At 60.6% G+C, this 14,153-nt stretch overlaps 1 protein-coding gene across 1 annotated transcript in view; it reads right to left on the reverse strand.

Moving 5' to 3' along the window:
- PPP1R16A (protein phosphatase 1 regulatory subunit 16A) overlaps positions 1 to 13,115 on the reverse strand; it is a 125,376-nt gene extending 112,261 nt beyond the window's left edge. Inside the window, 2 exon segments of the mRNA XM_077271520.1 lie at positions 779 to 849; positions 12,571 to 13,115. Of these exon segments, the coding sequence (XP_077127635.1) occupies positions 779 to 849; positions 12,571 to 12,814 (315 nt within the window). The 5' untranslated portion in view covers positions 12,815 to 13,115.
- Positions 13,116 to 14,153: the final 1,038 nt, after the last annotated feature.

A 14,153-nucleotide genomic window follows, 5' to 3' on the forward strand; every position in this document is an offset into this window, starting at 1 on the left:
GAAGGAGGACGGGGGGAGACAAGGAAGGGGGGAGACAAGGAAGGAGGACGAGGGGGCGGAGGGAGACAAGGAAAGAGGATGGGGGAGACAAGGAAGGAGGACGAGACCGCGGGGGGGGGGGGAAGACAAGGAAGGAGGACGAGGGGGAGACAAGGAAGGAGGACGGGGGGAGACAAGGAAGGAGGATGGGGGAGACAAGGAAGGAGGATGGGGGAGACAAGGAAGGAGGACGAGGGGAGACAAGGAAGGAGGACGGGGGGAGACAAGGAAGGAGGACGGGGGGAGACAAGGAAGGAGGACGGGGGGAGACAAGGAAGGAGGACGGGGGGAGACAAGGAAGGAGGATGGGGGAGACAAGGAAGGAGGACGAGGGGAGACAAGGAAGGAGGACGAGGGGAGACAAGGAAGGAGGACGAGGGGAGACAAGGAAGGAGGACGAGGGGAGACAAGGAAGGAGGATGGGGGAGACAAGGAAGGAGGACGGGGGAGACAAGGAAGGAGGATGAGGGGGGGAGGCAAGGAAGGAGGACGGGGGGAGACAAGGAAGGGGGAGACAAGGAAGGAGGACGAGGGGGCGGAGGGAGACAAGGAAAGAGGATGGGGGAGACAAGGAAGGAGGACGAGGCCGCGGGGGGGGGGGGGGGGGTTTAGACAAGGAGGACGAGGGGTGGAGGAGGCAAGGAAAGAGGACGAGGGGAGACAAGGAAGGAGAACGGAGGGGAACAAGGAAGGAGGAAAAATAAGGGGCAGTCTTCGTCCCCTGGGGTCCGGCACTCACCTGATGCAGCGCTGTCAGGCCGTCCTCGTTGTACAGATTGGCGCTGAATCCGCTCTGCAGTAGCTGACGAACTGGACAGAGAGAAAGAGACCATTATACAGAGCGGGGGTCACCGGCCATTACAGAAGGCGCAGCAGCGGGGTGCGCCGGGGGTCAGTGCAGGCACAAGACACCACCCAACATTCCCAGAACAGATGCAGCAGAGGAAGGGTTAAACCTGACAGTGTGCAGTTGGCGCAGGATGTGGGTCTCGGTGCCCTGCGGAGTTGGTGCTGTCGGGACGGGCCGTGCCCGTGTTTGAGTTGGCAGCTTCCAGGCACATTACTGTCTGCTGGGTAAATATTCGGCCCTGGAAACGGCATTAACCCAAGAGAAGCCATAACCCTGGAGAAAAAAGGATGCAGAAGTGCAGTGTCCCTAACACCCCCCATAGACACTGCCGACCAGTGTGCCCTGGCCACAGCTAGGCCAGCAGTGCAGGGGTTAACCTCGGACCACCCTCTGAGTGATGAAGAGGAAGCAGCAACTTCCTGATCTCGGAGTCAACAGCGAGGTCTCCAACAAACAGGACGGCGAGGCCACGCAACCTCGCACCTCACCACGTGCCAGGAGCAGGGGAAAGCAATGCCAGGCGTCACTACAGAGGGGAGAGCGCGCAATGCCAGGAGTCACTACAGAGCAGAGAGCGCGCAATGCCAGGAGTCACTACAGAGCGAAGAGCGCGCAATGCCAGGCGTCACTACAGAGCGGAGAGCACACAATGCCAGGCGTCACTACAGAGCGGAGAGCGCACAATGCCAGGCGTCACTACAGAGCAGAGAGCGCTCAATGCCAGGAGTCACTACAGAGCGGAGAGCACACAATGCCAGGAGTCACTACAGAGCACGCAATGCCAGGCGTCACTACAGAGCGGAGAGCACGCAATGCCAGGCGTCACTACAGAGCGGAGAGCACACAATGCCAGGAGTCACTACAGAGCGGAGAGCACAATATGCCAGGAGTCACTACAGAGCACGCAATGCCAGGCGTCACTACAGAGTGGAGAGGGTGCAATGCCAGGCGTCACTACAGAGCGGAGAGCACAATGCCAGGCGTCACTACAGAGCGGATAGCGCGCAATGCCAGGCGTCACTACAGAGCGGAGAGCGCACAATGCCAGGCGTCACTACAGAGCGGAGAGCGCACAATGCCAGGCGTCACTACAGAGCGGAGAGCGCACAATGCCAGGCGTCACTACAGAGCGGAGAGCACACAATGCCAGGAGTCACTACAGAGCGGAGAGCGCTCAATGCCAGGAGTCACTACAGAGCGGAGAGCACACAATGCCAGGAGTCACTACAGAGCACGCAATGCCAGGCGTCACTACAGAGCCTAGAGCACACAATGCCAGGAGTCACTACAGAGCGGAGAGCGCGCAATGCCAGGCGTCACTACAGAGCGGAGAGCGCGCAATGCCAGGCGTCACTACAGAGCGGAGAGCGCGCAATGCCAGGCGTCACTACAGAGTGGAGAGCGCACAATGCCAGGCGTCACTACAAAGTGGAGAGCGCACAATGCCAGGCGTCACTACAGAGTGGAATATCCATGAACCAGGAGGCTCAGTATGAGGGCAGTGAGTGGGGTCATCCGTTCCCCTCAGATAACAAGTGTCTCGATTGCAGACATGAGGGCAGAGGACGGGCGCCCTGATGTACAAGTCATTATATATGGGGGGCTGTGCACCCACAAATTCCGTCATTATAATGGCCCCCACTTCCCGTCCTATTCTATCCAGGCTCTTGCATCACCCAGTTATGTCCCTCCCCTTTGGCACTAATATGCCTTGTATGATGCATCCTCCTCCTCCTCCCCGTCCCAGTCCTCCTTCAGGCTCCCCTTCCACATCTTCCTCCCCCGCCAGGCTCCCCTTTCCTGTCCTTCTCCAGGGTCTGCTTCCACTTCTTCCTCCTCAACCAGGCTCTCCTTTCCCATCCTTCTCCTCCTCCAGGCTCCCCTTCTCTGTCCTCCTCCTCCTCCATGATCCCCATTCCCCGTGCTCCTCCTCTTCCAGGCTCTCCTTTCCGGTCCTTCTCCTCCTCTAGGCTCCCGTTCGCCATCTTCCTCCTCCTCCAGGCTTCACTTCCTCGTCCTCTTCCTCCAGGCTCCCTTTCCCTGTCTTCCTCCTTCAGGCTCCTGTTCGCCGTCTTCCTCCTCCTCCAGGCTCCTCTTCTCTGTCCTCCTCCTCCTATAGGCTCCCCTTCTCCCTCCAGGCTCCCCTTCCCTGTCCTCCTCCTGGCTCTCCTATCCTGTCTTTCTCCTCCTCCAGGCTCCCGTTCGCCGTCTTCCTCCTGGCTTCCCTTCCATGTCCTCCTACTGGCTCTCCTATCCTGTCTTTCTCCTCCTCCAGGCTCCCATTCGCCGTTCCCCTCCAGGCTCCCCTTCCCCCTCCAGGCTCCCCTTCCCCGTTCCCCTCCAGGCTCCCCTTCCCAGTTCCCCTCCAGGCTCCCCTTCCCCTCCAGGCTCCCCTTCCCCGTTCCCCTCCAGGCTCCCCTTCCCCGTTCCCCTCCAGGCTCCCGTTCCCCTCCAGGCTCCCCTTCCCCGTTCCCCTCCAGGCTCCCCTTCTCCCTCCAGGCTCCCCTTCCCTGTCCTCCTCCTGGCTCTCCTATCCTGTCTTTCTCCTCCTCCAGGCTCCCGTTCGCCGTCTTCCTCCTGGCTTCCCTTCCATGTCCTCCTACTGGCTCTCCTATCCTGTCTTTCTCCTCCTCCAGGCTCCCATTCGCCGTTCCCCTCCAGGCTCCCCTTCCCCCTCCAGGCTCCCCTTCCCCGTTCCCCTCCAGGCTCCCCTTCCCAGTTCCCCTCCAGGCTCCCCTTCCCCTCCAGGCTCCCCTTCCCCTCCAGGCTCCCCTTCCCCGTTCCCCTCCAGGCTCCCCTTCCCCGTTCCCCTCCAGGCTCCCGTTCCCCTCCAGGCTCCCCTTCCCCGTTCCCCTCGAGGCTCCCCTTCCCCTCCAGGCTCCCCTTCCCCCTCCAGGCTCCCCTTCCCCCTTCCCCTCCAGGCTCCCCTTCCCCCTTCCCCTCCAGGCTCCCCTTCCCCCTTCCCCTCCAGGCTCCCCTTCCCCCTTCCCCTCCAGGCTCCCCTTCCCCCTTCCCCTCCAGGCTCCCCTTCCCCCTTCCCCTCCAGGCTCCCCTTCCCCGTTCCCCTCCAGGCTCCCCTTCCCCTCCAGGCTCCCCTTCCCCGTTCCCCTCCAGGCTCCCCTTCCCCTCCAGGCTCCCCGCTCCCCTTCCCCTCCAGGCTCCCCTTCCCCCTTCCCCTCCAGGCTCCCCTTCCCCCTTCCCCTCCAGGCTCCCCTTCCCCCTCCAGGCTCCCCTTCCCCCTCCAGGCTCCCCTTCCCCCTTCCCCTCCAGGCTCCCCTTCCCCCTTCCCCTCCAGGCTCCCCTTCCCCCTTCCCCTCCAGGCTCCCCTTCCCCCTTCCCCTCCAGGCTCCCCTTCCCCCTTCCCCTCCAGGCTCCCCTTCCCCCTTCCCCTCCAGGCTCCCCTTCCCCCTTCCCCTCCAGGCTCCCCTTCCCCGTTCCCCTCCAGGCTCCCCTTCCCCCTTCCCCTCCAGGCTCCCCTTCCCCGTTCCCCTCCAGGCTCCCCTTCCCCCTTCCCCTCCAGGCTCCCCTTCCCCCTTCCCCTCCAGGCTCCCCTTCCCCCTTCCCCTCCAGGCTCCCCTTCCCCGTTCCCCTCCAGGCTCCCCTTCCCCGTTCCCCTCCAGGCTCCCCTTCCCCGTTCCCCTCCAGGCTCCCCTTCCCCTCCAGGCTCCCCTTCCCCTCCAGGCTCCCCTTCCCCCTTCCCCTCCAGGCTCCCCTTCCCCCTTCCCCTCCAGGCTCCCCTTCCCCCTTCCCCCTCCAGGCTCCCCTTCCCCCTTCCCCTCCAGGCTCCCCTTCCCCTCCAGGCTCCCCTTCCCCTCCAGGCTCCCCTTCCCCTCCAGGCTCCCCTTCCCCCTTCCCCTCCAGGCTCCCCTTCCCCCTTCCCCTCCAGGCTCCCCTTCCCCCTTCCCCTCCAGGCTCCCCTTCCCCCTTCCCCCTCCAGGCTCCCCTTCCCCCTTCCCCTCCAGGCTCCCCTTCCCCCTTCCCCTCCAGGCTCCCCTTCCCCCTTCCCCTCCAGGCTCCCCTTCCCCTCCAGGCTCCCCTTCCCCCTTCCCCTCCAGGCTCCCGTTCCCCTCCAGGCTCCCCTTCCCCGTTCCCCTCCAGGCTCCCCTTCCCCGTTCCCCTCCAGGCTCCCCTTCCCCTCCAGGCTCCCCTTCCCCCTTCCCCTCCAGGCTCCCCTTCCCCCTTCCCCTCCAGGCTCCCCTTCCCCCTTCCCCTCCAGGCTCCCCTTCCCCTCCAGGCTCCCCTTCCCCCTCCAGGCTCCCCTTCCCCCTCCAGGCTCCCCTTCCCCCTTCCCCTCCAGGCTCCCCTTCCCCCTTCCCCTCCAGGCTCCCCTTCCCCCTTCCCCTCCAGGCTCCCCTTCCCCTCCAGGCTCCCCTTCCCCTCCAGGCACCCCTTCCCCCTTCCCCTCCAGGCACCCCTTCCCCGTTCCCCTCCAGGCACCCCTTCCCCGTTCCCCTCCAGGCACCCCTTCCCCGTTCCCCTCCAGGCACCCCTTCCCCGTTCCCCTCCAGGCTCCCCTTCCCCTCCAGGCTCCCGTTCCCCTCCAGGCTCCCCTTCCCCGTTCCCCTCCAGGCTCCCCTTCCCCGTTCCCCTCCAGGCTCCCCTTCCCTCCAGGCTCCCCTTCCCCCTTCCCCTCCAGGCTCCCCTTCCCCCTTCCCCTCCAGGCTCCCCTTCCCCCTTCCCCTCCAGGCTCCCCTTCCCCCTTCCCCTCCAGGCTCCCCTTCCCCTCCAGGCTCCCCTTCCCCCTCCAGGCTCCCCTTCCCCCTTCCCCTCCAGGCTCCCCTTCCCCTCCAGGCTCCCCTTCCCCCTTCCCCTCCAGGCTCCCCTTCCCCTCCAGGCTCCCCTTCCCCCTTCCCCTCCAGGCACCCCTTCCCCGTTCCCCTCCAGGCACCCCTTCCCCGTTCCCCTCCAGGCACCCCTTCCCCGTTCCCCTCCAGGCACCCCTTCCCCGTTCCCCTCCAGGCTCCCCTTCCCCTCCAGGCTCCCCTTCCCCTCCAGGCTCCCCGCTCCCCTTCCCCTCCAGGCTCCCCTTCCCCCTCCAGGCTCCCCTTCCCCTCCAGGCTCCCCGCTCCCCTTCCCCTCCAGGCTCCCCGCTCCCCTTCCCCTCCAGGCTCCCCTTCCCCCTCCAGGCTCCCCTTCCCCCTTCCCCTCCAGGCTCCCCTTCCCCCTTCCCCTCCAGGCTCCCCTTCCCCCTTCCCCTCCAGGCTCCCCTTCCCCCTTCCCCTCCAGGCTCCCCTTCCCCCTTCCCCTCCAGGCTCCCCTTCCCCCTTCCCCTCCAGGCTCCCCTTCCCCCTTCCCCTCCAGGCTCCCCTTCCCCCTTCCCCTCCAGGCACCCCTTCCCCCTTCCCCTCCAGGCACCCCTTCCCCGTTCCCCTCCAGGCACCCCTTCCCCGTTCCCCTCCAGGCACCCCTTCCCCGTTCCCCTCCAGGCACCCCTTCCCCGTTCCCCTCCAGGCACCCCTTCCCCGTTCCCCTCCAGGCACCCCTTCCCCGTTCCCCTCCAGGCACCCCTTCCCCGTTCCCCTCCAGGCACCCCTTCCCCGTTCCCCTCCAGGCACCCCTTCCCCGTTCCCCTCCAGGCACCCCTTCCCCGTTCCCCTCCAGGCACCCCTTCCCCGTTCCCCTCCAGGCACCCCTTCCCCGTTCCCCTCCAGGCACCCCTTCCCCGTTCCCCTCCAGGCACCCCTTCCCCGTTCCCCTCCAGGCACCCCTTCCCCGTTCCCCTCCAGGCACCCCTTCCCCGTTCCCCTCCAGGCACCCCTTCCCCGTTCCCCTCCAGGCACCCCTTCCCCGTTCCCCTCCAGGCACCCCTTCCCCGTTCCCCTCCAGGCACCCCTTCCCCGTTCCCCTCCAGGCACCCCTTCCCCGTTCCCCTCCAGGCACCCCTTCCCCGTTCCCCTCCAGGCACCCCTTCCCCGTTCCCCTCCAGGCACCCCTTCCCCGTTCCCCTCCAGGCACCCCTTCCCCGTTCCCCTCCAGGCACCCCTTCCCCGTTCCCCTCCAGGCACCCCTTCCCCGTTCCCCTCCAGGCACCCCTTCCCCGTTCCCCTCCAGGCACCCCTTCCCCGTTCCCCTCCAGGCACCCCTTCCCCGTTCCCCTCCAGGCACCCCTTCCCCGTTCCCCTCCAGGCACCCCTTCCCCGTTCCCCTCCAGGCACCCCTTCCCCGTTCCCCTCCAGGCACCCCTTCCCCGTTCCCCTCCAGGCACCCCTTCCCCGTTCCCCTCCAGGCACCCCTTCCCCGTTCCCCTCCAGGCACCCCTTCCCCGTTCCCCTCCAGGCACCCCTTCCCCGTTCCCCTCCAGGCACCCCTTCCCCGTTCCCCTCCAGGCACCCCTTCCCCGTTCCCCTCCAGGCACCCCTTCCCCGTTCCCCTCCAGGCACCCCTTCCCCGTTCCCCTCCAGGCACCCCTTCCCCGTTCCCCTCCAGGCACCCCTTCCCCGTTCCCCTCCAGGCACCCCTTCCCCGTTCCCCTCCAGGCAATCTCATGGCAGCCTACAAGTTTTCGGTGGTGGCATTCTCCAGGACGACCAGTGTATGGATATTACACGGCTGCGTCATGCACCTGTTTACAGAGGGTGTGGCGGATACACCCGATCCCGATAATACAGGGGGTGCACTTACTTGTATCCATGTAATGTATTTACGCTGCTGTGTAAAGTCTTCACTCCCCGGGGATTTCTGGGATGGTGGGGATACTAGTCCAGGATGCTGGGAGTAAATGTGACATGGACGGAGGAGACGGCAGACCCCGATAATCAGCAGAGCCCCTGGACATGTCCCAGGAATTGGGGGGGGGGCTACATCAGCAGCACCATAATATCAATTCAATTACAATATCTTATACTTATACAGGGCAGCGGGCCGTTGTGCATTAGATTAGTCTCCGACCCTTAGTAATCTTCCGCAGACATTACTGCTGCGGGGTAAGGGTTAATTGGGGGCCTCCCTATTATTTGTGGGGTAACGGTGCACGCCAGGTCAGAAGTGGAGCAAGATTTACCCCAGCCATGTATGTATATACACACAAACACGGGGAGGCCGACACCCAGGACACAAGGAGTCACTCCGGCCTGAGGCACCTCACAGTAATCCCATTAATCCTGGAAGGTGGCCCCCAACGGGCGGGGTAACAAGATTATCACTTAACACCACCCTACCCAGAGAGCAGATGCCTGCAGATCCCAACACCCCACAAAGGGTCAGGAGGAGACAGGAGAGGCCTGCAGATCCCCCCATCCCACCAAGGGTCAGGAGAAGAAACAAGAGGCCTGCAGATCCCCCCACCAAGGGTCAGGAGAAGAAAAAAAGAGGTCTGCACATCCCCCCACCCCACCAAGGGTCAGAAGACACCTGCAGATCCCCCTACTCAACCAAGGGTCAGGAGGAGAAACGAGAGGCCTGCAGATCCCCCCACCCCACCAAGGGTCAGGAGGAGAAACGAGAGGCCGGCAGATCCCCCCACCCCACCAAGGGTCAGGAGGAGAAACGAGAGGCCGGCAGATCCCCCCACCCCACCAAGGGTCAGGAGGAGACATGAGAGGTCTGCAGATCCCCCTACCCCACCAAGGGTCAGGAGGAGAAACGAGAGGCCTGCAGATCCCCCTACTCAACCAAGGGTCAGGAGGAGAAACGAGAGGCCTGCAGATCCCCCCACCCCACCAAGGGTCAGGAGGAGACAGGAGGCCTGCAGATCCCCCCACCCCACCAAGGTTCAGGAGGAGAAACGAGAGGCCGGCAGGTCCCCCCACCCCACCAAGGGTCAGGAGGAGACATGAGAGGTCTGCAGATCCCCCTACCCCACCAAGGGTCAGAAGACACCTGCAGATCCCCCCACCCCACCAAGGGTCAGGAGGAGAAACGAGAGGCCTGCAGATCCCCCCACCCCACCAAGGGTCAGGAGGAGACATGAGAGGTCTGCAGATCCCCCTACCCCACCAAGGGTCAGGAGGAGACAGGAGGCCTGCAGATCCCCCTACCCCACCAAGGGTCAGGAGGAGAAACAAGAGGCCGGCAGATCCCAACACCCCACCAAGGGTCAGGAGGAGACATGAGAGGTCTGCAGATCCCCCTACCCCACCAAGGGTCAGGAGGAGACAGGAGGCCTGCAGATCCCCCCACCCCACCAAGGGTCAGGAGGAGAAACAAGAGGCCGGCAGATCCCAACACCCCACCAAGGGTCAGGAGGAGACAGGGGAGGCCGTCAGATGCCCCTGAGGATACCCCAGGCCATTAGCATATAACACCAGGGGTCAGACTGGCCGTCATGGAGAAATCTGAGGCCCCCAGGGCCACATACCCCTGTGGGGGGCTAGGTGTGGGGTGGGAAGCCCTGTAGTGGCCCAGGGTCGGACTTCTGACACTTGTCACCTCTGTCATGTCCTCCCTCCCACGTCAAACCATCACATCTACCAACAATTACAGCATCCAACTGGTATCACAACCCACAACAGAACCTGACATGAAGCTCCTGACCCCAATCACCCACAGAAATCCCTGCCGTCCTCAGTACATTAGTCGGCCGGTCCGGCCGGCAGGGACCCCCCCCACCACAGAATGGTAAGGTATCCGTAAAAAACGGACGGAATACGGATGGTCCGTATTCTGTGCGTTATTTTTCTCGCACCCATTGACTTGAATTGGCGAGTCTCGTCCGAGACTCGCAGCAAATCGCAGCAGTGCGATTTCGGCTGAGAAAAAAACGCAAATGAGATGTCACCTATTGAAAAACATTGGTCCGAGGGCAGTCCGATTTATCGGATTGCACTGGTCCGTTTTTCTCGCAAGTGGAAATGAGCCCTAACCCTAATCCCAACCGTAAATGTAACCCTAACCCTAGCCCTAACTATAGCCCCAACCCTAACGGGAAAATAGAAATAAATACATTTTTTTAATTTTATTATTTTTCACTAACTAAAGGGGGGTGATGAAGGGGGGTTTGATTACTATTTATAGCGGGTTTTTATGATTGGCAGCTGTCACACGCTTAAAGACGCTTTTTATTGCAAAACTGTTTTTTCATCACCACATTTTGAGAGCTATAATTTTTCCATATTTTGGTCCACAGAGTCATGTGAGGTCATGTTTTTTGCGGGACGAGTTGACGTTTTTATTGGTAAAGTTTTTCGGCATGTGACATTTTTTGATTGCTCTTTATTCAGATTTGTGAGAAGCAGAATGACCAAAAACCAGCAATTCCGGAATTTCTTTTGGGGGGGGGCGTTTATACCATTCTGTGTTTGGTAAAATTGATAAAGCAGTTTTATACTTTGGGTCAGTACGATTACAGCGATACCTCATTTATATCTTTTTTTATGTTTTTGGCACTTTTATACAATAAAAACTATTTTATACAAATAAAAAAATTTTTTGCATCACTTTATTCTGAGGACTATAACTTTATTTATTTTTTCGCTTATGACGCTGTATGGCGGCTCGTTTTTTGGGGGACAATTCTCCAGATTCTCAACTAGCTCAAAGGAAGGCCAGGTTTATAGGTTCTGTAATCAGCCAAACTGTTTTCAGCTGTGCTAACATACTTGCACAAGGGTTTTCAGGGGTATTCTAACCATCCATTAGCCTTGTTACACAGTTAGCAAACACAAAGTACCATAAGAACACAGGAGTGATGGTTGTTGGCAATGGGCCTCTATACACCTATGATGATATTGCATCACTAACCAGACGTCTGCAGCTAGAATAGTCATTTATCACATTAACATTTCTAAGTGACTCTGGACTTTGGACTCAAAAAAATAAAGGGAACACTTAAACAACAGAATCTAACTCCAAGTAAATCAAACTTATGTGAAATCAAACTGTCCAATTAGGAACAACACTGACTGACAATCGATTTCACAAGCTGTTATGCAAATGGAATAGACAACAGATGGAAATTGACAATTCTCAAGACCCCCTCAATAAAGGAGAGGTCCTGCAGGTGGGGACCACAGACCACATCTCAGTACAATGCTTTCTGGCTGATGTTTTGGTCACTTTTGAATGTTGGTTGTGCTTTCACACTTGTGGTAGCATGAGACGGACTCTACAACCCACACAAGTGGCTCAGGTAGTGCAGCTCATCCAGGATGGCACATCAATGTGAGCTGTGGCAAGAAGGTTTGCTGTGTCTGTCAGCGTAGTGTCCAGAGGCTGGAGGCACTACTAGGAGATAGGCCAGTACACCCGGAGACGTATAGGGAGCCGTAGGAGGGCAACAACCCAGCAGCAGGACCGCTACCTCAGCATTTGTGCAAGGAGGAACAGGAGGAGCACTGGCAGAGCCCTGCAAAATAACCTCCAGCAGGCCACAAATGTGCATGTGTCTGCACAAATGGTTAGAAACCAACTCCATGAGGATAGTCTGAGTGCCCGATGTCGACAGATGGGGGTTGTGCTCACAGCTCAACACCATGCAGGACGCTTGGCATTTGCCACAGAACACCAGGATTGGCAAATTCACACCTGGCGCCCTGTGCTCTTCACAGATTAAAGCAGGTTCACACAGAGCACATGTGGCAGTCTGGAGACGCCGTGGAGAGCGATCTGCTGCCTGCAACATCCTTCAGCATGACCGGTTTGGCAGTGGGTCAGTAATGGTGTGGGGTGGCATGTCTTTGGAGGGCCGCACAGCCCTCCATGTGCTCACCAGAGGTAGCCTGACTGCCATTTGGTACCGAGATGAGATCCTCAGACCCATTGTGAGACCATATGCTGGTGCGGTTGGCCCTGGGTTCCTCCTAATGCAGGACAATGCCAGACCTCATGTGGCTGGAGTGTGTCAGCAGTTCCTGCAAGATGAAGGCATTGAAGCTATGGACTGGCCCGCCCATTCCCCAGACCTGAATCCGATTGAACACATCTGGGACATCATGTCTCGCACCATCCACCAACGTCACGTTGCACCACAGACTGTCCAGGAGATGGCGGATGCTTTAGTCCAGGTCTGGGAGGAGATCCCTCATGAGACCATCCGCCGCCTCATCAGGAGCATGTCCAGGCGTTGTAGGGAGGTCATACAGGCACGTGGAGGCCACACACTACTGAGCATCATTTCCTTGTCTTGAGGCATTTCCACTGAAGTTGGATCAGCCTGTAACTTCATTTTCCGCTTTTATTTTGAGCATCATTCCAACTCCAGACCTCCGTGGGATATTAGTTGTGATTTACGTTGATCATTTTTGGGTTTTATTGTTCGCAACACATTCCACTATGTAATGAATAAAGATTTACAACTGGAATATTTCATTCAGTGATATCTAGGATGTGGGAGTTTAGTGTTCCCTTTATTTTTTGAGCACTGATTTTATATATATATATATATATATATATATATATATATATATATATATATATATATATATATATATATATATACATAGATAGATAGATAGATAGAGAGAACGTATATGGGGGTGTATATATATACGGGGGTGTACATATATTGGGGGGGTGTACATATATGGGAGGTATATATGGGGGGTGTACATATATGGGGTGTATATATATATGGGGGTGTACATATATGGGGGTATATAGGGGGTGTATATACATTGGGGGTGTATATATATATGGGGGGTGTACATATATTGGGGGTGTATGTATATATATGGGGGTATACACATATATATATATATATATATATATAGGGGGTGCACACGTCTCGGCGGCGCGCTGCCTCTCACCCTCCTCGGCGTCGTTCCGTGCTGCGGCCTCCAGTAAGGTGACGTTCTGGGGGAACAGCACCTTGCGGCCGGCTCGGGCCCCCACTTTCCGGCTCTTCGGCCTCCGGCCCGGCGCCTCCTTCTCGCCCTGCGCCCACCTCTTCAGCTGCTGCGCACGCCTCTTTTGCGCGTGCCTCAGCCGCTCCTGCGTGCTCATACGGCCGACCGCCGGCATCTCCGACAGCAGCTCCAGGTGCTCCGCCATTGTGGGGGCTCAGGACACCGGGGGCCACTACCTGCTCCAGCCCCACATGTCCTCCGCACTCAGGGGGCCCCGAACTGAACCGCTAGCCCCCCATGTGCCCATTTACCAATGTGACCGGCAGGAGCCGCCCCCGAGGAGCGGACAGAGGAAACGCCCCCGAGCAGCCGCAGCAGTCAAGCCCAGAGAGAACCTGGAGTCAGGGCCCCCCGGAGCTCGGGACGTGAGGTCGGGTCCCCAGGAGCTCAGGAAGTGCGGTCGGGGCCCCCAGGAGCTGTGGAAGTGCGGTCGGGGCCCCCCGGAGCTGTGGAAGTGCGGTCGGGGCCCCCCGGTGCTCAGGAAGTGCGGTCGGGGCCCCCCGGAGCTCGGGACGTGCGGTCGGGGCCCCCGGAGCTCGGGACGTGCGGTCGGGGCCCCTAGGAAGTGCGGTCGGGGCCCCCCGGTGCTCAGGAAGTGCGGTCGGGGCCCCCCGGAGCTCGGGACGTGCGGTCGGGGCCCCCGGAGTTCGGGACGTGCGGTCGGGGCCCCTAGGAAGTGCGGTCGGGGCCCCCCGGAGCTCAGGAAGTGCGGTCGGGGCCCCCCGGAGCTGTGGAAGTGCGGTCGGGGCCCCCCGGTGCTCAGGAAGTGCGGTCGGGGCCCCCCGGAGCTCAGGAAGTGCGGTCGGGGCCCCCCGGAGCTGTGGAAGTGCGGTCGGGGCCCCCCGGAGGTCAGGAAGTGCGGTCGGGGCCCCCCGGAGCTGTGGAAGTGCGGTCGGGGCCCCCCGGTGCTCAGGAAGTGCGGTCGGGGCCCCCCGGAGCTCGGGACGTGCGGTCGGGGCCCCCGGAGCTCGGGACGTGCGGTCGGGGCCCCTAGGAAGTGCGGTCGGGGCCCCCAGGAAGTGCGGTCGGGGCCCCTAGGAGCTCGGGAGGTGCGGTCGGGGCCCCCAAGAGCTCGGGACGTGCGGTCGGGGCCGCGTTCTCTCTGACACTGCCGTCGCAGCTTCCTGGAGATCAGGATGAAGGGGCGTGGTCATGAGCAGGGGGCGGAGACAGAGAAGGCGGAGCAAAAAGAAAGACGGCAAGGAAAAGGAAAAGAAACTGAAAGTGGGCGGAGTCATGAGTGGGCGTGCTCAGCGTAGTGAGGAAAAGAGCGGAGTGGGCGTGGCAAGAAAAAATAACCAGGAGGAGACGTGTGAGTGGGCGGGTCTACAGGGGCGTGGCACATAACGGAGACCTGTAACGGCGAATGAGGGAAGGTGGAAAGACACGTCCGAACCAGCGAAACGGCGAACCACAACAAATCCTCTGCCGCATCACCTCAGTGCCTCAGCCTGGTGTCTCATCACCTCCTCCTGTGCCTCATC

The sequence above is a fragment of the Ranitomeya variabilis genome, chromosome 6 (assembly GCF_051348905.1).
Source record: "Ranitomeya variabilis isolate aRanVar5 chromosome 6, aRanVar5.hap1, whole genome shotgun sequence".
In the NCBI taxonomy this organism is placed as follows: domain Eukaryota; kingdom Metazoa; phylum Chordata; class Amphibia; order Anura; family Dendrobatidae; genus Ranitomeya; species Ranitomeya variabilis.